This window comes from Vicugna pacos, chromosome 21 (genome assembly GCF_048564905.1).
Source record: "Vicugna pacos chromosome 21, VicPac4, whole genome shotgun sequence".
NCBI lineage: Eukaryota > Metazoa > Chordata > Mammalia > Artiodactyla > Camelidae > Vicugna > Vicugna pacos.
The window spans coordinates 5,589,343-5,615,627 of record NC_133007.1 but is presented as its reverse complement, the minus strand read 5'-3'; the positions used below and the strand labels follow the sequence as shown (position 1 = coordinate 5,615,627).

The 26,285-nt window shown below is 45.7% G+C and overlaps 1 protein-coding gene across 11 annotated transcripts in view; it reads left to right on the top strand.

The window, feature by feature from the left end:
- The first annotated feature begins 3,504 nt into the window (after nt 1-3,504).
- Nucleotides 3,505-26,285, top strand: part of RGSL1 (regulator of G protein signaling like 1) — a 56,009-nt gene continuing 33,228 nt past the window's right edge. For 10 of the 11 annotated variants that reach the window (XR_012062673.1, XR_012062671.1, XR_012062672.1 and 7 more), the window contains exons 1-10: nt 3,511-3,539; nt 6,574-6,656; nt 9,829-9,903; nt 11,150-11,279; nt 12,629-12,733; nt 13,746-13,907; nt 15,004-15,971; nt 18,301-18,363; nt 18,785-19,007; nt 21,749-21,856. Coding sequence is in view for 7 of the 11 variants with exons in the window: in XM_072945987.1 (XP_072802088.1) it covers nt 3,527-3,539; nt 6,574-6,656; nt 9,829-9,903; nt 11,150-11,279; nt 12,629-12,733; nt 13,746-13,907; nt 15,004-15,971; nt 18,301-18,363; nt 18,785-19,007; nt 21,749-21,856 (1,930 nt within the window). In the remaining 4 variants the exon portion in view is untranslated. Of the gene's footprint in view, nt 3,540-6,573; nt 6,657-9,815; nt 9,904-11,149; nt 11,280-12,628; nt 12,734-13,745; nt 13,908-15,003; nt 15,972-18,300; nt 18,364-18,784; nt 19,008-21,748; nt 21,857-26,285 lie in introns of all 11 variants that reach the window. The other variant, XM_072945988.1, reaches the window with a different exon arrangement.

Here is a 26,285-nt window from a genome sequence, read left to right as displayed (position 1 = left end):
CATATATTTGTTTTCATATTCTTTTTCATTAAAGATTATTACAAGATATTAAATACAGTTCCCTGTTCTATAAGAAGAAATTTAGTTTTTTAAATCCATTTTTATATGTAGTGGTTAACATTTGCAAATCTCAAACTCCCAAATTTATCCTTTCCCACCCTCTTTCCCCCAGTAACCATAAAATTGTTTACCATTTCTGCAAGTCTGTTTCTGTTCTTTAGATGAGTTCATTAGTGTCCTCTTTTGTTCTTTTTTAAGATTCCACATATGGGTGATATCATTATGGTATTTTTCTTTCTCTTTCTGGCTTACTTCACTTAGAATGACATTCTCCAGGAACATCCATGTTGCTGTAAATGGTGTTACCGTATTCTTTTTTGTGGCTGAGTAGTATTCCATTATATAAATGTACCACATCTTCTTTATCCAATCATCTGTCGATGGACATTTAGGTTACTTCCATGTCTTGGCGATTGTAAATAATGCTGATGTGAACATTGGGGTGCATGTATCTTTTCAAATTAGAGTTCCCTCTGGATATACGCCCAGGAGTGGGATTACTGGATCATATAGTAAGTCTATTTTTAGTTTTTTGAGGAATCTTCATATGGCTGCAGCAAACTAACATTCCCACCAACAGTGTAGGAGATTTCCCTTTTCTCCACACTCTCTCCAACGTTTATTGTTCTAATTCCCAAAGTGAAAGGGTTCCAGAAGTGTCCTGAACTTCTGTGATGATAAGAATCACCCAGGCACTTGTTAAACACATACATTACCAAGTCCTTCCTCTGGCAATTCTGATTTAGCAGAGTCTGGGTGAGGCTCAAGAGTTGGTATATTTAACAAGTGCCCCAGATGATCATTATTATCAGGAAAGTAGAAAAAAATATTGTTTTCTAAAAAATTATACTGAGTTCATATCTTAGCTCTAATGTTAACTTACTTGTTGTGTGTTGGATCAGACCCAGTCTGCAATGATTTCCCAAATCTCTGGGCATCACCTTTACTCCAGGGCACACTTACCCTGGAAATGGCAGCAGACCTCTTTGGCAAAAGTTAGGAAGAAGATTCACAGTAAATACTTGCAAGAATATTCCAAGGTTCTTCCTAAAAGGCAAAATGCCTTCCTTTCATTTAAGATCTTCTGGTTCTGACTCAGGATTGAAAATTGAATGAGGGCCCTGGTATCCTACATGGTGGCTCATTTTTTTTGTTCTCATTCATATCAATTCATTCACTCAAATATTTACTGAGCTCTTCCATGCGACAGAAACTGCCCTAGGTATTTGGAATGCATCTTTGAATCAGTCAAAAATTCCTACCACCATAAGCTTATGTTCTCAGGTGGAATCTTAGTGAGCTGCCACACATTCTTCCCAAGGCTCGCTATGATGACAGCCCCCACTAAGAATCTTTGGGTTAGATTATCCTGATACCCACGCTGCCATGGCTGCGATGATGATATCCACGTACCCTTTGTCTTTGGCGGCTAGCACCACCTCCCACTGAAATCAAAGCTAATTTTCAACTAAGGCATCTTCTTTCAACCTTTGTGGCCACCCCCACCATGCTGCTGGCACCATCACCAACGAGCACTTGTTGTCATAGGCACCACCATGCGTAATCTCTCATTGTCCCTGAGCTTGTGAGTCACCCCTTCAAGATGAAAAGTTCTTGATGGAGAATCTGATTGCTGGGTCTAGGACAGCTGTCCATGTCCTCGGCCCCTCTGGCATCCATAACGGGAGGCAATTCCTCTATTACTCACACAATTTTTCATCCCGAATAGGAAGGATGGTCAGAGACTGAAGGACCAAAACAGAACCTCACAAAATCCCAATAAATGCACTCGCTCCTGACCCACTTAGTGCTCTGGACCCTCTCTGGGCTAATTTACAGGTATCCTAGGACATTGTAAAGAGGGATCCAAATGTGGCAAATCAGACCAGAAGCCTGGATGAACCCAAAATGATTTCCCTCTCCTTCAAGTGAACAACAGCATAGTCTTCAAACTCTTTTGAAGGCAATAAAATATGAGTACAAAAAGTTAATTTCCACATTAAAATATTCTATACACTTGGGTTAAAACAAGTTATTCCCTGTGAGTAAACTCGTGCTGAGTTCCAAATTTCCAACTTGAAACAAATGTTTTAGTCCTTGGTAAGTTGGGGATATTCTAGAAATTTCTCCTGTCTCCTTTCTCATCATTTATTATTGTTTTCTCATTTCTAGGACTATTTCTATGTGGACAAAATTTTTCTGCTCCTTTTATTGAACTGGTCATGATCCAAAAGTAGGCCTGGCCCAGTATACAGTTGAAAAACATTATAGCATCCTGAGAAAAATTTAAATGAAGGACAATTATAACTTTTCCCCTATATAGCCTCTTGCTTGCACTGGCTTTTCTGGCGTGATCGGTCTAGATGAATGAGGGTCTGATTAGGATTAGAACACTGGTCAAAACTGGTCACAGAAAATCTGCAGTTCTTTTGTTTGCTATAATTTGATGAAAATATTAAATGGCATCGTTTCAATCTTCTGGTAAAATCCTTAGATATGTGGGGCACCTTTTTCTAAGTAACTTCTTTCCATATGGATATTGCAAAGTTCTTCCTTTATTACATCTGTGGCAAAGAAAGGCTAATTAAACATAAAAGGACACATAGAAGAAGTGGTGGGGGAAACTATACAGAAAAGACAATCATTGTGAGAAAGTCCAAGGGGGTTATTTTTAAGCCCCTTAAAATACATTTTTCATGTAAAAGGGAGGTTTGATTTCTTGGCACATTTGAACTAAGATGGGCTCTTGAATCAAATAGAGTCTCATCTCAGTGTGGCATTTACTATCTGTCATTGCAAAGAGGGTGCTGATAATCTCTATTTTGCAGGGCTGAGAATTTGAATGAGAATAAAGGATAATCACCTAGCCTAATTCCTCCTCGTGGAGGGCATTCAGCTAGTATTTATTCAATCTCTTTTCAAAGCCAATGGATACTAACCCACAACCAACCAGAGGAAACTGGGAAGAAACAGAGCGGGTAGAAAACAAAAAGTGGATATTAGGTTGAATTTTCCAGCTTATCTGAGTGACATGTCAAATCATTAAACATCCATTGAGTGCCTGTTAAATTTCTACAAGGATTTTAGATCCAAAAGACACATCAGAAATAAGTGAACAGATCCCTCCTCCCTCGAAGCGTTCAATCAAGTTAAAGAGACAGAACTTAAACTCAGGATCCATAATTACACAACAATTATAAAGAAACGGTCAATGCACACGAAACAGTATGGACCAAAGGCCTGAGTGTGGGAAGAGTCTGCACGTGCCAGGAAATCCAGGGGATCAGGTGACGTCCAGACCTATCCTCAGACTGAGGTCTATGCCAGAGGCAAGCAGGCCACTTCCGGGTAGAATCTGGAACCCCGTAGAGGAGGTGTCACTGTGCAGTCACAAGGTGAGGAGTTCTGTTGACTGGAGACTAATTCTGTCCCTAGTCAGTCACAGTGGCAGGAAGAGCATGGCAGCATGAACAATGCTGGTGAGTCCCTGAGGGGAAGGCCTCCGAGGCTTCGAGCCCCCAGATGAGGCAGACCACTCCCCTGCCCAGCCGTTAACAGGAATGAGTCACTCAGGGACACCACACGCAGACTTTGTGTTACTCAAGCCCTTTGTTTTTCTTCTCTCGTGTCCCCTTTGCCCACCTTATGCCACCAGATCTTTGAGAATCAAATCGGGTCCCATTCATAAGACAACTAAGGCAGCTAGGAGGGATCACTAAGAGGGAAGAATTAAATTGCACGCACCTCCTCCAGGGAGAAGGCTAGCATGAGGGGTGGGGTTATCCAGCAGTTTCTTTGTTAACCAGATCGGTATCAGGATTGTGTGGAATGAGTGCTGAAAGCCTTCTCAGGTTCTTAGGAAGTTTGAAAGCAGAACAGGAGAGAATGGAAACCCAGGAATGAGGAAACAGTCGGATGGGGAAGGGGCAGATATGAGAGCCTTGTTCCTAGACCCCACGAAGACTGTGCTGTTAATGCAAGCACTGCCACAGTCAAGCTCTGGTCACCAACAGTGTGTGCAGCTACAGGAAACAACGGGTGGAGAAATTTTCTTCCAAACTTTGCTTCCTGCATTCAGATCGCCTTAATAATCTTAGTCAACAAATCCATGCTAGGCTTTATGAAGGACAGAAAAATAAAAGCCCAAAAGATTGAAGATCTTCTCTTGAAAGAACAATTCATTCAACATACAGAAAACTTAGATGCTATGCAAACACTCTTAGTGTCTAGAAGAAGAAAGACGAAAAGACAACGTCCCTCCTCTCATGGAGCTCAGTCTGATGAGGAAGACAGATGCATCAATGAGTGAAAACAATGATGTGTTAATTGTCGTGATGGAAGTTGTACGTGACCATGTGGGGCAGGGATGGGGGACGTAGCGATCAATGTTACTCTTGTGGTGGATTCTACCATTCTTAGCTCACCAAGAAGATTATATGTAACCAGTTCTTGCCTGATGACTAATTTGCAAAGCGGGCCGGGGTTGAAAGGACATTTCAGGTGATTGAAATGTGGGACAAAGATGCAGTGGTTGGATGTGAGAGTTCATAGCATGTGCAGGAAAGAGCAAAGTCTTGTCCACAGGAGGCAACGTGGTGTGGAGTGGCGGCAGGTGAGGCTGGGAGGGAACCCAAAAGCCAGATTGGGTGAAGCCTCAGATACTGTACTAAGGAATTTAGACTTTATTTTGTAGGACATTGAAGAGTCTTTGAAGGGTTTTAACAAAAATATGGTGGCAGTGACTAAATTAGGGAGAACATTTTAAGAAACTGATGCAGTAGTCTAGACAAGAAATGATAGGGGCCTGACATAAGAGTGGCTTTATGGATGGAGAGGCGAGGACAGACATGTAGGAGAAATCACGTACCCCTCCATCGCACAAAGGAGTATTGAGAAAGAGAGGGAAACAGAGAGTAAGAGGACTCAAAGGTGAATTTCAGGTTTCTGGTTTAGACAGTTGCATGGTGGTTTCAGTAACTCAGACAAGGAATATAGGAAAAGGAGCAGGTTGGGAAGAAAAATGAGCAGATCAGCTTTGAAAACGTTGAAAGTGCCTGGTGGGTGTCCATGTAGAGATGTCCCATAGCTCACTGGATATTTAAAACTGGAGCCAAAGAAAGAAGTCTGGACTGAAAACATAGATTTTGAAATTATCCATGTGGAAGAGATTCAATAAATCAGGGAATTCTCATAAAAAGATGAGCAGAGGGCTGAGGAGGGAGACAGAAAAAACATATAAAAATTACAACACTAGATAGCAAAAAAAAAAAAAGACATCTATAAAACGGAGGGCAAGAACTGGTATCAGCTCTGTTACAATAGTGTTTGATGGCCTGGGTTTCCACTTCTATTGTTTCTATTATAAGAAGACAATAACCACCGAAGTGTCATTAGGGGAAGCAAGGAGGGGATTGCTCAGTTTTCTTACGTTTTTGTGACTTTCCTCTGGTGGAGGGGCACGTACTGTTCTCACCAGATGTTTAACTAGACTGAGAAATACGACCCGTGTATAATATTTGTCTCTCTCATTTTATAAGTCTTTCATTATAAACTTTAGGTATGATGGAAAAATGCTGGGCCACTGATAGAGCAATTAACTTCTTCGCAAGTTAACCACTGTACCCTGAAGAGCATGGACAGTGACTTAGACAAGTCACCTGGCCCACCTGTGGTCTCTGTGCTTGGCTTTGAGAGTCCATTTATCTCCTTGCATTAACTCGGGCAGCACAATGATCAAGCTTGAGAGAAATAAATGTGTTGCCCCACCAACATATTCAAAAAAGCTCCTTGGGGGCTTCAATGTTGGGTCCAAACCAACAGGTTGAAATTTAACTGGAATAAATGTAAATTCCTGCTTTGGTTGCTGAAAAGTGACTGTTTAAATAAAGGATGGTGGCGTTAATAGTGTAATGTGCGCGTGCCCAGAGCCAAGCCCACTTCCGGTCACACTGATGTCACGTAGAACGTGGGATGCAGTTCGTTGCCTTATGCTCTTCCCTGGGAAGCACGTGGGATGCTTGAGTCGTGGGTGCCACTCCTGCCACCGAGACAGGAACCAGATGGAAAGGGGGCCATGCAAGGAGGAATCGCTGAAGAACTGCTCAGTGGCCCGCCAGCGTGGGGGGAGGTGAGCAGAAGGCTGTGCTGTCTTTACACGTGTGGGAGCACTGTCCCTTAAAAGAGGATGTAGGTGACTTCTGTCAAGCTTCAGAGGGCAGAATTTCAGCGAATGGAGAGAAGATAGAGGAAGGCAGGTCACAGTAGGAAAGACCTTCATTTCATCTCTTCATTGATGGAATGGGCGGCTCTGGGAGGTGGCGAGCTCCCACAGCTGGGAGTGTGTGAGTGATGTTGAAGAGGGGCCTGGAGAGGGGGAGAGATTGAGTTAGATGACCCTAAGGGCCACCATCATGCTGAGGTTTGCCCATGTGAGATCATTCATTTAGTTACTTCATTTTCTCACCCTAAAAGCAATCTTGCTTCATAAGAGTTCATTTTTCTCTCCCTATGTAGAGATCATTGGTTCTACAAATCTTATTATTCTGCTAGAGGATGAAATCTTTGCTGATTTTTTCAACACGTTTCTTTCTCTCCCGGTAAGCATTCTCAGAATTAAATCCAAATGTTTCCTCGACAGCTGAATAGTGAGCCTTACCGAGCTGAGTGCCTGTTTTTTTTTTTTTAATTACACTTCTTACCAAATCAAAACAATTTCAATTTGAGCAAATAAATATGAATTAGAATGTCCTCTCAAATCTCCAGGAGTTCCCATGATCGATACAGTCAAACCCCAAGCCCCAGCCCCCCTGACCGCCTTTGCCTGTCCACAGTTGTTCCCCGTCAGGCCCTTCGCTGGTGCCCAGGGCTCCAGGGGCGGCGGCTCCAGCCTCCCAGAGGACACCTGGCGTTCTCCCACCTGTGCCCCGTCCTCGGCTATGTTCTTAGTTTTCCATAGTTTCCCCTACCAAAGTCTTAACCACTTTTCAGATCTCTGCTTAAGCCCTGCCCTCCTTAAGGACTTCCTAGGTCCTCCCAGTCAGAACTAATTTCTCCCTGCCACTGGCCCCCTTGCGCTTTGTGGCTCTCTTGTGTTGTATGTGAGTCTCTCCCCCTGCCTGGACCGTGAGGCTGCGAATTCCTGCAGGACCAGGACTGTGAGTTATTCGTTCTGCTCTAGTCCCATCACCAGGTGTTTGGCACATAGCAACTGCTGAGTTGTTAACTGGAACCAAATCCGTATATTTTCTCAACCTATGCAATTAAAACAAACCTCAAACATCAAGGTATTCTTGAACCCAAACCGACACTAATCCTGCATCATTTCTGGCTTAAATCTTTGGTTGCATCTGAATGCTGGTGCCTTATAAATTCCTGTTTCCATGGAATGCTACCTGCTGAAAGATGAAATTTCATACAGTTGGGGAAAAATACTCTTATTATCTCACGAACACCTGTCGGGTGGTCAGCTTGTGCAAGCCGCTGGGCTTAGCACTGGGGACAGAGACATAAATGACACCACGTGTGTCTTCAAGGAATTCCCAGTCTAATGTGAGACACCAGTCCCTAAGGTGAGTGCAAAAAGGGCTGTGGGTGACATGACTGACGTCTCTAGGCGGGAGTGGGGTACAAGTGCATCGGAGGGAGAGGCCATTTCTGCCAGGAAGGTCAGAAAGGATTCAGTGAAGAGGTGACACAAACCAAGCCTTGAAAGAAGAGCCAGTGTTTGACAGTTGTCTGGGCACGAGGATGGGCAGGAAGGGTGGAGAGAGAGGCAGGAGGGAAAGGCTGGGGAGCTGAGTATCGAGAGGAGCAGAGGCCTTAGAGAGAGAACAGAGTGAGTAAAGGCAGCAGGGAATACAGTCCCCTGGCACTTTGGGGGAAACTTTAAGCAGCTCAATAAGACTGAAGAAAAAGTCGTGAGAGGCAGACACAGCGGGAGACAAGGCCACACAGCTTCTCCATCCCTGACAGCAGGTGGGCCGTGCTCAGGGGCATCACCCTGAAGGTGAGAGAGAGCCATTGAAGGGTCCTAAGTAAAGGAGTAACGTGATCCGACTTTCATTTAAGGAAATTATTTCAGCGGAAGTCTGGCCATGGGCTGGGCTGTCGGGACCACATTGGAGGCAGGGAATCCGGTCAGAAGGTTGTCTCAGTAGTCGAGGTGGGAGGTGATGCGGGTCTAAAGGCAAAAATGATGCAGAGGATGGGATGGATAGGAGAGATTTTTCACAAAGTGAAATGGAGGACCTTGTCACTTTGAATGTCGAGGCGAGGTGGTAAACAAGAGGAGAGGAATCAGGGTGTCAGGCTTGGGTGCCTTGATGGGTGGTGCCAGCGATGGGGTGAGACAGGGAGGGAGGAGGTGGCCTCTGAGAGCGCGTGTTCGGGGGGACCCTCACTCAGGATTGCATCTGCCACTGTCTTAATGAAAGGTGTCCGAAGTAGCCGTAAGGCATTGTAGCTCATCAGTTTTGTAGCTCAACAGTTTTAACTATGCAGCCCTCGGTAACGTTACAGACGCGGAGGGAGAAGAATGCCGAGAACGTAAGCAAGTCCTGTGGTCTCTTTAGGCAGACAGTGGTACTTCATGTTGAATCCTGCTGTCAGTTTACAGATTTCTACCGTTTCATTTCCACAGTCACCCTGCGAGGTCGCCATCACTCCCTTCTGACAGGTGGATCTCCTGAGATCCCACGGCCAAGCCGGGGCAGCTCTGCGGCCGGCCAGGCCCCGCGGCTCCCGGCCTGGCGTGTTCTCCACGTCCGTCTCACGCCCTCTGTGGTACAAATGTCACGCCGCGTGGGGAACCTGCTTCCACGCACTAGTCCCACCTAATCGCATGCCTTCACGCTCCCACCGCACATCCCGCAGAGGTAACTTCACATGCCGGGCAGGGCGTGTCCAGCACCGAGTCCAGAGCAGGGAGGGGTCACTCAGGACCCGGTCTCCTTTCTAGACTAACATCTGTAACGTGCGGGCAGAGCCGTCACCTTCCCTTGCTACAGCCAAGGGCAAAAGCAAGAGAAGGAGGGACCACAAATGGACAAAATTTTGGGGCTGCGAGTCTTTCGAGATGGTCCGACCTACATGATGTGCTGAGCGTTTAGCCAGGAGTTGGGGCTTCACCCCGTCTAGTTTATCACAAATACTTCGGGGACATTTTATGACATTTTGGTGCCTATGATGAGACTCTAAGCTTAGATACCTATGAACATCGAAACCCTTTCCCATTAGTCTCAAAGCCGGTTGCCCAGGGCACAGTCCCTTCTCCATGACAAAAGAGGACAGTAGCCTAGAATTATCTGTCCATTTTGAACACTCAGAGCCCCCCACCCGAAGTAATTTGTATCCTTAATCCTCACATCCTCAGTTCTCTCTACTTTCTTCAGTTCAAGGATTTAGATAAATCCAAAGCTATTTCTCTTTATAAAAAGGCTTTGCTCTAACTTTCTAAGTCCTGGAGAAATGAATAATGCAATACACAAAGTCAATACCTTTTAATGTCATGGGCTTTGGCCTTTGTGCACAGGCAAGATAACTCCCAGGTCTGGGCAGGATGGAGCCAAAAGATAAACAAATCTTGCAATTTAGTCTTTCTTGGTTATTTTGTGCAGAGCAAGTTGATTCAGTGGAATAAATTTAACAATTGATGTCCCTTGAAATAGGAAAGCCGTGGAACCCCTCTTCCCCTGTGGCTGCAGTTGGACCGTGACACGTTCAGGAAGAGAAGCTCTACCCCTTTGGCTGTTTCTTAGCTTTCTTTTGCAGGTCTTTGGTCAGACACCATTTTACACTGTTGAAAATTCACAGTGGACCTTGTGGCCAGAAATACCTCATGACTTGGTGAGTATGATTCTTGGGTGGCAGAGGGTTTGGGATGGGAGAAGAGGGAGCTGGATTTGAAGTGTGGATTGGGAGAGGGTGGAGGAGAGGAGCTCCCGAGGGAAACCATAAAAGAAACAATAAAGCAGGTGAGTAGAACAAACAGCATCCAGCCAGGTAGGCATTTCTCCTTTCTGCGTTTTTACCACTTGGGCAGGCGATTGCTGGCGGGCTCTTTCATGGTTAGCAAAAGCAATTCATCTCTCTTGTCCACTGTGATGACTGGGTGGTAGGTGCTTGGAGCACTGTGTTGAGGAGAACCCTGAGGCCACACCTAAGCCAGAAGGGGTCTGGGAATCGATTGGTAATGCCTGCCACGGGTGTGGGATAGGAAGCGTGGGCCACGGGCCACATGGCAATGACTGGCGTTATCAGGTGTAGCACAAGTCAAGACGCCACCTTGTGGTTCCTAATGACAGCTTGGCCGTGAGGCATGTCCCCCAGGCTTTCTTTCTCTTTATATCTTTTCCCCTTGTCCTTGTGCATTGTCTTCCTCCTCTCCTTTCCCCCTTCCTGTTCTCCTTTTCCAGCTGCCCGACCCGTGGCGTGTGAGATCAGAAGGATTACTCTAAGCAGTGCTCACGACAAGGTTTTGTTTTCCTCTGGCATCTGGAGGGTTGAGAAAAAGCCTCCACTGAGATTCTTCCCTTTGGTTTCTCTAGGAGAATCCTGAAACTTCAGAAGTTTTATTTTCTTCTCCCTTCTCTGGTGGTTCAATCCCTCAGGGATCCATCCTGTGCTCTAATGATGTTGTATGTGAGTCTGTGTGTGTTTTTGTACATGTTGTGCAGTTGATATGGGCTGAGAGCTTGTGCGAAGTAATCAGTGTGCTTACAAAGAAGCAAATGAGTCAAGTTATGACCTGACACCACAGACTGAAATCTCTTCTGCTTCTCTTTTATCAAGCAAAACTTAGATTTTTTTGTTTCTTAGATCTTTAAAAAAAAAAAAAAAAGCTTCACCCAGGAATAAGAAAGACTTTTTGATGGAAAAGGCAAGCTTTTTTTCTTTCCTACCAATCCATTCACTCCTTTGGGAGCCTCAACCCCAGTCTCCACTTCCCTTTGATACTATTTTTAATCAATATAATTCTCCTCTGGGCCAAATACTGCAAGCGTGAGGTTGGTTTTTTGCCCCTTGCTAAGCTGCATTTCTTAGCAATTCAGTTCCATTTTTCGTTTCTGTTCCTGTTTTGTTTGGACTCTAGATCGCAAAGTACAAAGGATTATTGACCTGGTTGGAAAAATACCGGTTACCTTTCTTCTGTAAAACCAACTTGTGTTTCCATTACATTCTCTGTCAGAAGTTCATCAGTTTCATTAAGTCCCCAGAAGGAGGTAAGCACGCGGGGGTGTGTGTGGAGAAACATGGGAAGCCAGGTTGGCATAGCCATCCTGTGACTGTCAGTCCTACAGCAAAGCACAAATACTGGCTGCCTTTGTAGCCCTAGGTGTGCGGGACCTCAGCCTGTGCTGTGGCAGTAGATGAAATCTTAGAGTGAAAAGATTGGTACCTAGAGCAACAGGCAGGAGTCACGTGGGCTGGGCTATTTGTCTCACTGCAGCTGGAAACGAGAGGGTTAATCACGGCCACAGAACATGGTCCACCTAAAATACGTTCAGAATCAAAGCAGCTCGCCACCGTCAAGCTGTCACCTGGCTTACGCCATCTTCATTTCTCACTTGGCCGTTGAAATCATCTCTCAGTCAGTCTCCCCTCTCCTGCCCTTGTTCTCCTGCTTCTAGCAGCCAGGGTGAGCCTTTTCAAACTGCACTTAGATCATGTCACTCCGCTGCTCCCTGTCCCCTCCCCGCCACCACCCACCACTACCAATGGCTCCCGTCTCTCACATTCCCATTTCCAGCCTCTGCGCTGGCTGTTCACTCTGCCTGGAATGCTCTTCCTGCACATCTTCACACCGCCCCCTCAACCTCCGTGCAGTTCTCACCTCCCCAGTGAAGGCTGCCCTGACGGCCCGATGTCCACGCATCCAACCCCCGCCTCCACACTCCCTGTTCCTTCTTTACTTTTTCGCTGTTCCCTGTAGGGCTTAGAACCTTCAACCTTACTAGAAAATGTGGTTATTATACTCACTGCTTATGGCCTGTCTCCTTTGCTAGACTATAAGCTCCTCGAGGGCAGGAGCTTTTCTTCTGTTTGCTGATGTTTCCCAGACACCTAGAAGGGTGCTTGGCACCTAGTGGGCATGTGATACATATTTGTTGAAAGAATGAATGAATAAAATTTCCATCTAAGGTTGATTGGTGACTTGACTCCTCCCTCAAGCAGCCGCAGGAAACCAGGGGAAGTTAAGATTCAGGAGATCCCATTGAGTAAAATGTTGCAACAAATGTCCACTCTACTCATGACCCTCCTGTAATATGTGTTTTGGGGAAATCACTGTCAGGTGGGGACCATAGAAGGCAAGGGGCTTTATTTGGAGGGTGATTTTGATCTATGGATTGTATGCATGCTTGTGGGTCCCTCGCATGTCACCTGTGCATGTCACTAGAGGGTCTGGTGCCTAGCTTCAAAGGCACCACATAATCAGGGCCTGACTCATCTAACTGGCCACCATTCCCCCTCACTCACACTGAGCGAATGGGGGTCTGAGCATGTGCAAGGCTGAGAGAGGGGCTGGGGAAAGAGCTCATTCTAGTCTCTCACCGTGGACTTTTCCTGGCAGCCACGATGATGAGATGGAGGAAGGCAGACCAGTGGCTGCTCCAGAGATGCATTGGCGGGGTCAGAGGGATGTGGCGCTTCTGCACCTACCTCAAGGGCAGTGCAGGTGGGTTCTTGGAGTTGTTTCTGGGGCCTTTGCAAGTTCTTAACAGCTTCCAGGTTACCCCTGAACACAACTGACAGTTGTGTATGTTTATGGTGAATATAAAAAATGCTTTGTAATGCAGTTTGGGTTAAAGTGTTTGAAAATGGAGATCCATTATGTAAGTTCAAGAAAAGCAATCAGAGTCCCTTTCATTCATTCATTCATTCATTCATTCATTTAACAGTGTTTATTGAGCACCACTCTGTGGCAGCCACTGTGCTGCTGGGTGGGGATACAAAGGTGAACAAGAGTCATGAGTCCCTGCTTCCCAAAGCTGCCATGACATGGGGAGACAGATAAGGAACAAGCAAATAAACCAGTCCCTGTAGCAAAAGTGTTGGGATGTCCTGCTTTCTGTTCTACTGGGTCCAGGAGCTGTTGAGTCGGAGGCTGGCTGTGAGCACTGGCTGACACTCCAGTTCAGCATTATTAAACTTCAAGCAGAAGCAAGCCCCAGTTTAAGGGTAAAATCCTGGATCTCCAGTGATCCGGTGGAGATGAACTAGACAGACTATCTCACGCTTTGTCTCCCTGGCCAAGTTGTAAAACAGAGAACACAGTCTTTCGCATCTTTTGGCTCCAGTGTCCTTCTGCAGGCTGCTCTCGGTCCATGACCTAGGAAACATTCCTTTTCCTCTGATCTTTTTTTTTTTTTTTTTGACCAAAACTCAAATGTCTCATGATTCTTCCTTAGAGTCGTGCGGTTCTCCTCAAGTGACAGTTTTTCTAATAACCAAAAGCGATCATGAAACATTCCTATCCATGAAGTCCCTTTTTACCATGCCTCCCATCTGCTCCCAAATTAGGACATTTCTGGAGATGATGCTTTAAGCCAAAGGAGTGATGAAAAGTGATGTTGGAGGCAGTAGAGCAGGCTGGTGGGGAGGTGGGGTTTCAGTTGCTACGCTCAGATTCAACCACTGAAAGGGCAAGACTGGGGTGAAGCTCGGTGCCTACCCTGTCTCCTCTACAGGTGAAGAGCTGGTAGATTTCTGGGTTCTTGTTGAGAAGATCCTGAGCATAGATGAGATGGACCTGGAAGTGAGGGACTCCTACCTGTCCCTCCTCTTCGTGCTGAAGGCCACCCACCTGCAGGAGAGCTCCAGGGTGGCGACTCTCTGCAACACGAACATAAGTAAGAATCATGAAGTGTATCTGAAGTGAAATCCCTGGGAGACGCCAGGGAGAAATCAATCTGGTGTCTGACTGTCTTCAGTCTCTTGCTTTGCAGGCTGCTACCCTCTCCATCTTCTGTGTATCAGGAATGCCAGTGAGAACCCCAACCCTTAACAGGGCAGGGTTGAGAGAGACCAGCTGTCCTTGCTGGTATGTGCCTCTTCCCGAGACATTACTTATCCCTGAAGATGGGCTGGAAACAGTGAAGAGGAGGTGGGACAGGGTAATTGAACAGCTCCTGCAGCAACTAAGCCTGCATGCCTTGATTTTTTTTGCTTTGTTTTATTTTGTTTTTGGTTGTTATTTTTTCAATTGAGGTTCTTTAGAACAAACTACAGTCCAGAGGCCAAATGCAGTGCATGTGGCCTATGGGTTAAGAATATTTTTGCATCTTTAAAGGCTTAAAGAATAAGACTGTGCAACAGAGACTATATATGGCTCACAAAGCCTAAAATATTTACTATCTGGCTCTTTACAGAGAAGAGTTTTCCACTCGCTTTTCTAGAACATTAGATTTATTCAAATTTTTTCTTTGTTACTGGAAGAGGCGTTCCTAACCCAAATAGAAATGTGTTCCAGAAGATCTGCTATTTGGGATTAGTCATGCTTGTCTCTAATCATATAGGTAATTGAGAATTAATGACATTAAAATCAAGGCTAGTCAGAACTTTTTCAGATTGTCCAGTCCAAACTCCTTCCTTCAGTCAGATCTAATGTTGAGAAATCTCATTCAGAGGTACATGTTTTTTGTTCTTAAAAATATTTTCTTGTACCTTTTGCTTTTCTTTACTATAACATTCAGTAATCTGAAAAATGACCAGAGGAATCCCATAAAATGGCTTATTTCTACGAGGAAGAAGGAAGGTAATCAGAGAAAGGGGTCACTGTGCACTGAGCAAACACTGGAAACATGCACACTGTGTAATTGACCTGTCTACACCCCAGGATTGCATGAGGAATGAATGAAGTGCTGTGCCCAAAGACATCTGGAAAAATTCAAAAACCGCACCATCACCACATCATTGTCATCCTTTATCTCTCTTTATTCTTTCCAGAGTCCCTCCTGAACCTTTCCATCTGGCATCCCAACCAGTCAACCACCAGAAGAGAGATCCTGAGCCATATGCAGAAAGTGGCTCTGTTCAAACTTCAGAGCTACTGGCTCCCCAACTTTTATACCCACGCCAAGATGGCCATGGCCAAGGAGGAGTCATGCCAGGTGCTGATGCAAGAATATGAGACTCGCCTGTACAGTATTTGCTACACCCATGTAGGAGGGCTCCCTCTGAACATGAGCATCAGGAAGTGCCACCACCCCCAGAGGTGGTACTCGAGCAGGAAGACCAAGAGGAAGATGTGGCAGTTGATAGACCCTCGATCTTGGTCTCTGGAAATGGATCTCAAGCCAGAGAGCAACCTTTGCCTCCCCCAGGAGCTGTGTCCTCAGGAGAAGGTTGTTATACAACTGCCCCCCCTGAAAGAGGCCTCTTCAAAGGAGAGAAGAAGCAGTTTTCTGGAAAAAGACATTCTCTGTACCAGGAAGTCGAACATGAAGAAGAAAGCCAAGAGCCATCTCCACATGGAGGGCCTCTTTGAGACAGCATTCTCGACCCACCTGAGGACTGTCACCCCCATCATCAGTCACTCCCACCACACGACAATGAGGAAAGCCATCAAGCAAAACCACTCCTTGGGGTACACCCACTGGGCCTTGTGTGCTGATGCCTGTGCAGGGGGTCCCTTCCGGGACCACCTGAAGAAGCAAAATTTGAAAGAGGAGATCCAACTCCTGGACCTCTGGCAGGATCTGCACCATTTCCTCAGTGTCCTGATGAGTAACAGGAAGACTGGGAAAGCCATCTTTCGGCACATGCTGGGCAACCGAATCTGTGAGCTCTACCTGAATAAGCAGATTGGTCCATGCTTACCACTGAAGTCCCAAACCATCAAAGGCCTGAAGGAGCTGCTGCCTTCTGGGGATGCAAACCCCTGGATTCCCAGAGCTCAGAAGGAGATCTGTCAGGTAGGTCATTAGTATATGGAAGGTTAGGTCAAGACTGACCAAAGATCCCATCTGGTCATCCCCACTGGCTAACTTAATCATACAACTACCCACACAACCCTTTACATACTGAACTCTTCAAGAGTTGGTTCAGCTCTTAGGAGCAAGCTGTATAAATTCTCCAGAAGCAGCCAAAACCCCAAGTTAGGATGGAGGTAGAGAAGTGGTCCCTAGCCTCCTTTCTTTCCTTCTTCAAGTCCGCCTTCTATGGAGTCTTACTGCCTGTGTTGTGTACTTTTCTGAGTTTTCTTGAAGCTCATTGAGTTTCTTCATGACAGCTGTTTTGAATTCTCTATCAGTTAGATTGCAATATTTTATGATTTTAAGTTTGGTTTCTGAAGAACTGTCATTTTCTTTTTGTGACACCGTGTTACGTGTTTTTCATAGTGCTTGATGAGTTTTTCCCTCTGCCGGTGCATTTAAAGTAGCAACATCTTTATTCTTTAGGTAAAGCTTTTAAACTTGATTCTAACAATTCATGAAGTTAATAATTAGGGTCTTTTCTTTTGGTGCTGTTGCACAAGTTTTTGGTTCCTCTACCTGAGCTCCCTCTGACTATATTCAAGAACTGGCACTTTCCATCCTCCACCAGCTCTGCCAGAGTTGTCCCTGGTGCCCCTGCTGTCACTCCTTGTGCCTTGCTGGTCACTGGTGCCTTGCTGCTGCCAATGCCATTGCTGTTGCTGGCATAACTGCATGGGCCACTGGGATGTGGCCACCTCCATCATGTCTGGGAAACCTGGATCATGGGCTTAGCTGCTGGGAGGGCGGGGAGAGGATGGGGATAGGAGCTGGACTTGTGGGTGCCTCTACCTGTCCACCCATCTTTGTATAGATGTGTGGAAACCTTTTACATCTTGGTGTGTTGGACAGAGGAACATTTGTTGAATTATGGGTGTTTTATTATTCGTAAATTGAAGGAGAAAGACAAAGGGAGTGTCTCATTATACCATGATGCTGACATCATTCTTTTAAAACAAAATAGACATGAATAGAGTACTCATTTTATACATCTTTATTTTTCATATTAAATATATATATTTAGAGCTTATCCGTTAGTCAGTAACATTATATTACATTATATATTGCTATTATTCAATCACTGAGTTTCATTCTTTCAGGAAGATACTTGACTTTGGTTCCCCGAGGAGCCTAGGAGAGCTGATAAAGTTACTAAAATTCATACTCTTAACCTCTGTTCTTGGCAAAGTTACTTGGGCAGTTTGTGGAGACAATCTTACATTCCTTAAAAAATTATTATTGGCAACTTATTGCCTGCAAAATAATGCCCAGGCTACTTACCAAAGCACTCAAGTCCCTTATGTGCAGTCCCAACCAACCTTCCCTGTCTCATCCGTTGCCACTGCCCCATCCCTGAGCTCTTTGCGGTGATGTGACAGCTCAGCCATGCTGGAGTACTCATCATTCTCTTCCATGTTCTTTCCCATCTCTGTGTCTTTGCTTGAGTTCTTTCCACCACCTGGAAGGCCCTTTACTCCATGTCCACATGGTGAGCTCCTCCTTATCCTGCAAGGTGTAAATTCTGGTTTAAATCCCCTTGTCTTTATGAACTTTTCCTGAATTTCCTGAACTCAGAACATAAATAATGGTTTCCTCCTCTCTGCTTCCAAAGAACTTCATTCTTACCTCTGTCTTAGCACGAGTCCCATTGCTGTTCATCCTGCTGTTCAACCTTTGCTAGAAGGTTAGCTCCTTGAGAACCAGCCTTGTAGCACATTGATCTGTGTATTCCCAGCCATGTGCCCAGCGCCAGGCACCCAGAAAATGTTTGTCAAATAAATAAATAAGAATGAGAGTGCAGATAAATAAATCTAGCTAAGCACTGACTTGTAGGGGATGTTTTTGGTTGTTGTTTGTTTGTTTGTTCTAATGTAATGAAATATTCTTCACAAATGGGTAAGGTCTTCAAGTGGGAGATATTAAGAGTAGACATATTAAAGGAGATATTTGGTTTCCAGGACCGTTTTAAGAATTAAATGAGATAGTACTTTGCAAAGGAGCAAAGACGTATGAGGATGTCAAATAGTTGTCCTTCAGTAAATTGTTGTATCTCTTCTTAAGTAACTGTTGATCATTATTGTCTGAGATTCAGAGAGAGGCTGCATGAGCTGTCTATTCAGAGAGGCAAAGGAATACCCACTGTGTGGTCATGACTGGTGTTTGCTGTCTAGAGAATCCAGAACTGGCAGCCTAGTCTCCTCCCACATAAATGCCAGCAGGAGAGAGCCCGCAGGCATCTCATAGCACTTCCGTTGTGTTTGGGTTTCAGATGCTCAGCCCCTGGTATGCCGAATTCCTGGATGAAGAGGACTACTGGTTTCTCAGTTTTACAGTAGGAAGGATTTTGAGTTGGGGAGGAATCATGAAGTTGAGGGAATAAAAAGAGAATAATTGCTCTTGTAGACATGCTATTTGTTAAAGCAAATTAAATTTTGATTTTTCCTAGTAACACCTAGCGGTTGACATGGTCCCTCATGTTCTAAAGATAAACCTCCCCGGGAAAAACATTCAAGTGCATACACTGACTTTGAAGAAATCACATTCATATAGAATTTCTCCCTTATAGAAAATGAGTTTGATTCGAAGAGGGATGGGGGTGGGTTTGTGTGTAAAGGAGCTATAGTTCTCAACACATTGAAAATAATCTGCAAAGTCTACATGACTGGGAGGCCCAGAAGGAGCGGGCTGTAAACATCTGGCTTCTGGTCTAGTTTCTGTGGCAAATGCTGTCCGCCCCCACCCCATTCTCTTAGACGCAGACCAAGGTCGTCAGCAGCAGGTGGCATAAAAGAGAATCGATAAGCAAAGAAGAGAATCTCCTTCTTTATAGGAGGTTTGAGGAATCTCTAGAGTTAAGCCAGGGCTTGACTAACATGGAAGAAATGGAATCCATGCAGTGGCAGAGGATCGCGACTGAGGACCTGAAGCAAGGCGGATCTCTCCGCGTAGAAAGGAGGTCGCCAGTGTTTCTGGCAGGTAAGGACGGTCACCATCACTTTTCTCGTCCTTACACATCAGCAGCTGGGAAATGTCAGTATTTAACATTTAGTGAGTGTTTGCTGTGTGTCAGCGCTGTGCAATGCACATGACCTCATCTGATCTTCAAAACAACTGATGAGGTAAGTCCGGAGTAACTGAGGCACAGAGAAGACAAGTTGCGTTCCCAAGGTCACACAGAAAGTGGCAGAGCCAGGATGTGAATCCAGACTGAGTGATTGAAGGGAGCCAGAGCACTCAAACTGGGCCAGACTCATGCCCACCGAGGCATCACCCCGTTACCCTGACTGCTTCGTTTCATGCACCGAAAAGCATGTTCCACCTCACCACACCTCCCCCAGAATCAAAGCCTTCTTGTGAAATATTTTTAACAGCTACCCCACCCCCAACATAATACACCGGCCCCCCGGCAGTGGAGAGGAGGCTGGGGTTACATCCTGGCTCTACTGGTGACTGTGTGAACCTGAGCGCTGAATCTAACCTCTCTTTAAGCCCCCGTTTTCTCGTCTGTAAAACTGGAATAACAACAGGCTTGTTGTGGCGATGTCCCAAGACCATCTGTGAAAGCTGTTAGCATGACATCTGGCAACAGTAAGAGCAGCGGTCATTATTCAGGCTGAACAAGCTGCCTTAGTGATCGGTGCTGAGGCAGTCAGAGGGCTGCAGTGCTTCTCAAACTTCAGTCCGCAATGCATTTGGCTTCAGGATCCAGGGAGTGTACACCTGCGTATATGTGTGTGCATGTATGTAGAAAAATTTTTCGCAAAGCCACACCTGCCCTTACTGCGTAAGATGATACACTCTCGTATGTTGTTCTATTCTATACGTATTACATATCGTACTTACGTGCTATTCTGTTTCAGTCTGTGAAAGCTGGTGATGACTCTGTTTTTTGACATACTGTGGAGTCGTGCCCTATACTTTGAAAAACACAGATAACTAGGAGCAAGCCAGAGCTTTGAGAATTCATTTCCATGACTCCTTGGCTCTGTGAGCTTGCCTGGCAAGTTACTTTCTCTCTCCGGGCCTCATTTCCTCCTCTGTAGAATGGGGATGTTGGCGCTGTTGAAAGGACTGGAGGTGATGCATTTGCACAGCAAGCAGGTCCTCGATAAGCAGTACTTGCTAGATTTACACTAAAAGATGTAACACTCAACTCTTCCGTGCACTCCGTGTACAAAGCAAGAGGCTGTGGCTGCCTGCCCCTCAGATCATGCCTGGGCGTGATGTATTTAAACCTAGTATGAACAGGCCTTCTGTTTTATCTCAGGATTTCACCTTCCTTCTCTCTAAATCCCAAACATTCCAAATCCTCTTCCCAGAAATCAAGAGAAAAGTGAAAGAAAGGATGGCTGGTAAATTTGACCCTACACACATACTGGGCAAGGGGCGTTCCCTTGGTGGCCACGGAATGCCAGGGGAGGTCAGGAAGAGTGAGAATCACCTCCGTGGGGACGCCTCCCCCCTCCCCGCAGCACACCCCAGCACTTCCTCCACCAGAGCTTTTTGGAAAGCAAGTCTAACCTGATAAAGGGCCACCTGTGCATTTGTCCAAGCCAGGGCCCTGCCTCCCGGGTAGGCTGATGCCACCACTCAGACTGCACCCTAAATTCACTGAGCGCCAGAGCTGGAATACTCTCATCTTTCACATGGAGAAACTGCATCCCAGAGAGGTGAAAAGACTTGCCCAGGGTCTCTCAGCAAGGGAGGGACTGAGCCAGAACTGGAAACCTGGACCGTTGCAGCAACAATCCACACGGCTCTCACCACTCACAGGTTCCCCTGGGTGAGAGGTGACAATGATGACAGTGACAAGGCTGACATGTGGGCAGCGGACATCCGTGGGTCCACACCCCATAGTCCTTCTAGACGCCACCAGTATAACCTCAAAAAGTACCGGACTGCCCTGGAGAGTTCCAGGAGAACTGTGTGTGGTTAGACTTACTCTACCCCAGAAATCACAACGCACATGAGCGTTTTCACCTTGGTAGGTGCGGTGCTGCTGCTCAGCTGTTGCCCAATAATCATGAAAGCTTCTCTTGCTGCCTCAATCTTACTGTCCCATGTCACTTGGGATACAGAAAGGTGTTCCTTCTCAAGTCACCATGCATGACTAGAAACTGTGTATTTAGCTATCTCTAGAAAAAAAATCATTCACTCTCAGTGGACAATGATTTACTACTATTCATGATATTCATATATATGAGCTGTCAATTCTGAAAGCAATTCCCAAAGGCAGAGCCAAGAAAGAGAAAAAGGACCTAGTGAATCACGTGCCACATGCTATCCCTAAGTGCATCAAATTATTTGAAGCAATAGCAGAATGTCTGGAATGCATTTGCAGCTCCTCCCTGCAAAAGATGGGGCTTGAAGGGGTCAGTATTCATTTGGACGAATCACTTCTTATATATGTGTTGACAGTCAGTACCTCTTCCAAAGTCATATCTCAGTTACCCTAGCATACCTCAGGCAGACAGTCTCCATGGGTCAGGTGTCCCCGAGAAGGGCAGAAAGCCCCACTCTGGAGAGCAAGGGAGGCTGTATTTTCTTGCTTCTAATTTAGCCTAGGAAACTTGTATTCCCTGTGTAAACATTCCACTAGAACACTATTGTCTTACTTAAATAACATTTCAAAGGCAATACCTTCCAAAAACATGTACGACAGTCTTTGAAACCAGGATGGGTAACTAAAGGCTTCCCTGTTTTCCCCTATTTGATAGACATGGAGAAAATGTCCTTTGAGGAACTCTGCTATCAGTACCCAAAGGTGGCCGTAGAGAAGATCAGTGATGACTACAAGACATATTGCGAGAAAGCACCTCAGACAGGTAGGTTTGAGATAACAGGTAAGAGAGAATCTCCAAACTCAAGAGGCAGAAGCTGAAAGACGGATGGTCAGCGGAGAACCATCGTGTCTTTATTTTCTCCTGCAAACCCATGGAAGGGTATCGTGGAAACCAGATGCAATTATAAATGAATGTGGATGAAAATGAAACCGTTTATTTCTACCTTCTTACCTAGTTATCACTCTGGGGTTTTAGATAATACAGGTTTGTGTTTCTGCCAAGGTTCCTGGAGTCAGAGATTTGTGGAAGGTGGTTTGCTGCGGCGTGTTCCTAGGAATAACTCCCATAAGGGAGCGAGGAAAGCAGGACTGGGCAGAGGTGATGCTGAACCGTGCGGCAGTTAGGATAGATGTCAGCGTAGCCTATAGGAAGCGCTGAAGCTAGGATCGCCCTTCAGAGTGGCGCCCCATTGAGGCAGAAACTTTCGTACCTCCACATTGATTTATACGGGATGTGGATGCCCTCAAGGGGATACAACCTTGGGTTGCACAGTGCCCTTTGGCCAAGGCTGCTCCCAGAGGGACCTCAGTGGTGAGCTGTCAGCAGCCAGCACTCCAGGCAGCTAAGGGAATGAATGCTTTGCTCATAAAGGGAGGAGCCAAGCCAAGCTCCACAGCACCCAGGACTGTCCGCTTGCTTTGTGAGGAAGTCTTGCCCCATCTTTGGAACAGTTCTTCCCGGGGTGTGGTTGGTTTCTTTTCCTAGGCAGCTGATGCAGGAAAGGCCGACACGCACTACTACAGCTTGTCTGGAGATCACAACAAGTTCTCCTGTCCAACCTCCTCTGCTGCCCGCCATAGATTCCTTTTGTGCTCAGCTAAGGGCTCTGCTCGTCTTGGCGGGTTTAGCTGGCAGGATGGCCTAGACCTTCATCCGTGAGGGACGTGAGCTCCTGGTCATGATGACTTCTCAGGCTGTGGCTGCTCGCTTGTCAATTATCCTCAAAACCGGACAAGGGAATACAAGAGTGACAGACGAATTCTCCGCTGCCCCTCCTGGGTAATCGATGGCCCGACGATTGTCGTCAACTGACCTGCCAGAACAGTGAGTGCTTTGCTTGCCTGCCAGCCTCTTGGCGTAAATAAGGAACTCGAAGTGCCCGAGCTCCTACTGTGTCCCTAGTAGAAGCACTCCCACCCTGGGAACCAGGCCCTCCAGTCTGGCACTGTCCAGCCCAGGAGCCACTAGCCCCATGTGGCCACTGAGCAGTTGAAACACAGCCAGTACACATAGGTTAAATAAAATATATTACTGAAGTTAATTTCTCTTTTCCTTTTAGCTTTTTAAATTTGACTACTAGAACTAGAAAAATTATGTATGTGGCTTACTTTATATTTCTGTTGGACAGTGCTGGGCCAGACCCACAGAACCTGAAGTTGTAAGGATGAAAAATTTCCCTAAGAAAAGCCACTGATGCTGGTGGTAAATGGATCACGTTTGCTTTCATCCCTTGATTCCCACACCCAATATTCTACTTATTGGGGCCACAGCATCTTTTAATGGTCTTCAGTTTATCCTGGGGAATGAGGCCCCATTTTCCCAAGGGATCACCTTCAAGCTGGTTTCATAGCTAGACCTTCAGACCATGGCCCTGTCACTCTACCAAGCCAGCAGCCCTCGTAGGTGACAGACATGGTGGGTCCCATCCCCATATGCCCGTAGCCAACCTCCTTTACTGTCAAATGTATCCCTTGATCAAAGGCAATGTTATGTGGGATCCTATCCAGGGGATCACACACTTGTAAGCCCCCAGGCAGTGATGCTGATGGTGGCCTTACAGTTAGGAATACGAGTCAGTTCCAGTCCAGATGAACTACTGCCCCTTTCAGAGTAGGAAGGTCCAATGCCATCAGTCTGCCACCAAGTGGGTAGCTGGTTTTCTGCAAGGGATGTTAAAATATGAGAGTTCAGCATTTGTCTCTGTTGCTGGCAAGTTGAACGTTTGGCAGCATTGGTAGCTGGGTCAGCCATGGTCCCATGCTGTCGGGTCCATACCCAGCCTCCATCCCTGCCACCTCCCTACTCCACTCGTGAGCTCATTGTGCCAGGGCTGGGGTGGAGGATGGCAGAGACTCGCTGATACCAACTGGCTACGTCGTTCTGTTTTCTTGGCTGTTTAGTGCTGCTTTCATCCTGGTTGCTCATTGCTGGGCTTTAAGATACAATACAAAGATCTTCACGCTTCAAATACATATATATGTTCAGATTGTCTGTTTCTCCTTGTGTGATTTTTAGCAAATTTTGTCTTTCAAGGAATCGGTCCATTTCATCATTGTTATCAAGTTTGTGGCATAAAGTTATTAGCATTCTTTTATTCCCCTTTTTCTAACCATGCTATTAGTAGTGACATTCTTGTTTTCATTTCTGATGCTAGTAATCTGTGTCTCCTCTGTGTTTTTCCTAGTCTAGCTGGAGCCTTATTTGTATTATTGATCTTTTCAAAGAGCCAGGTTTTGGTTCCATTGATTTTTCTCTGTTGATTTGCTGAATCCAATTTCTTACATTTCTGCTCTAATTTCTGTTGTTTCTTTTCTTCTGCTTAATTTGGATTTTATTTGCTCTTCTTTAGTTTCCTAAGGTGGAAGCTCAGATGATTGATGTAGACAATCCTTCTCCTTTTCTAATATACACATTCAATGCTCTGCTTTTCCCTTGAAGCACTGCTTTTACTGCATCCCCCAGATTTTGGCAAAGTTGTGTTTTTATTTTTATTTTGTTCTAAATATTATAAGATGTCTTCTTTGACCCATGTGTTATTAGAAGCATGTTGTTAAATCTCTGTCTGTTTTGAGATTTTTCCAACCACCTTTCCATTATTGATTTTTAGTTTAATTGCATTGTGATCTGACAGCAGATTATAATTTCTATTCTTTTACTAGAATATTAAAGCAGTAATTTTGTTGGCTGCCCATCTGTTTAACCTATTCATGGTTAATGTTCTATCAACCACATTTACAGCTCTCTGAGGATCAGATCCTCCCGGCTGCCACTCTGACCTTATTACTCATTTCAATGCTAGCATCTTCCTTACTTCTGATAGCTAAGCACCTCCACCTCGTTTCTTTGATTTTAGGATTTTACCCCCATGGCTATTAGAAAACTCAATTTGATAATAGTCAACTGTGACCTACAGAAGGAAGTGTATTAGACAGCTTGGAGCTGGTGTGTTAAGAATATGCCGATTATGACCTGCTGAAGGAGAAGGCACAGGCCACCTGCCCAGGGTCAGCAGGCAGTTCCCTAGACATCCAGGCTCCCACTTTGGGGAACTGAAAACCCCAAAGCCATTGTGACTGAAGGCACAGTTTCGATACACTCACACAAAGGAAGTAAACGTTATTACTTACAAGTCCCCAAACAAAGTCGCAGTGAGCCAGGGAAGGGCCGTCCTCCATCCCAGGTCACGCGGGGGCAGGAGACAGTGAGCAGGGTAGTGACCACCTATTACCTGGAGGAGGTCGAGGCAGCAGTCACTAATTTTTTGCTGCCTCAAACTTTGAGTGGCCATCTTAAAATGTTCCTCGAGAAAAGCAAGGTGGGAGCTTGGGGTGGGAAACCTAAGCTCAGGTCCTTATTTAAATGTCCCGACTCTGGGTGTGAGCAGAGTTGTTATACCACGCAGTGCCTAGGCAGCAACTCAGAATGACTGTTTTCTCATCACGATTGACCCTGTGATGCCCTGGCGTTAGTCTTTAGGGAAAATCATGGGCACTGTCTGAATGATGGAGCTGTTAAAAGCCACTGGCAGGGTTTTGGTCACCCAATACCTGAAACATTTGAGCAAAAAACAAAAACTGCCAATCAACGATATCAATAGACAGATTATTTGTGACCCTGTCCATAACCATCCCCCCATTTTTGGGGGTCCATCCAAGAAAATAAATCAAAATCCCTGGATAAGATTAAGGCAGATATTTCATTAAAAACTTGGATGGGCTACAGAATATCTGTGCCTGTTGGGCCATCTTTTGTTTGTCTGAATCTGTGCAGAACTATTAACATACATGCAGCAGGTGGTGTCCTTTGCAGTGCCTGTACCTCCTTCCTTGGCCAGGAAGTGACCTACAGTTGAAGGGTTATCCAAAACCATCTGCGCCAAAGAATCGTGTCGTTGTTGCGTTAAGGCTGGGCGTTGGCGTAGCAGCCCATCCTGCTCAGACAGGGTGGCGGCAGGTTGTGTTTGCCTTAAGGACCTCTTGTGGTGCTGCCTAACCCAGTTCTTTCTTGAGGGGTGGTAGCAGACCTACTCCCAACTTAATCAGGATGGATACCACATGCTTTTGTTGGGAGGGGGCAGAAGGTTTGATGGGTGTGTCCGGTGACCTGTGAGGGCAGTCCCGGGAAGACTGAACTGCATTGGTGTGAGCAGACAGGACAGACTCCTGGCGGCCAGCGAGGAGGCGAACGCGTG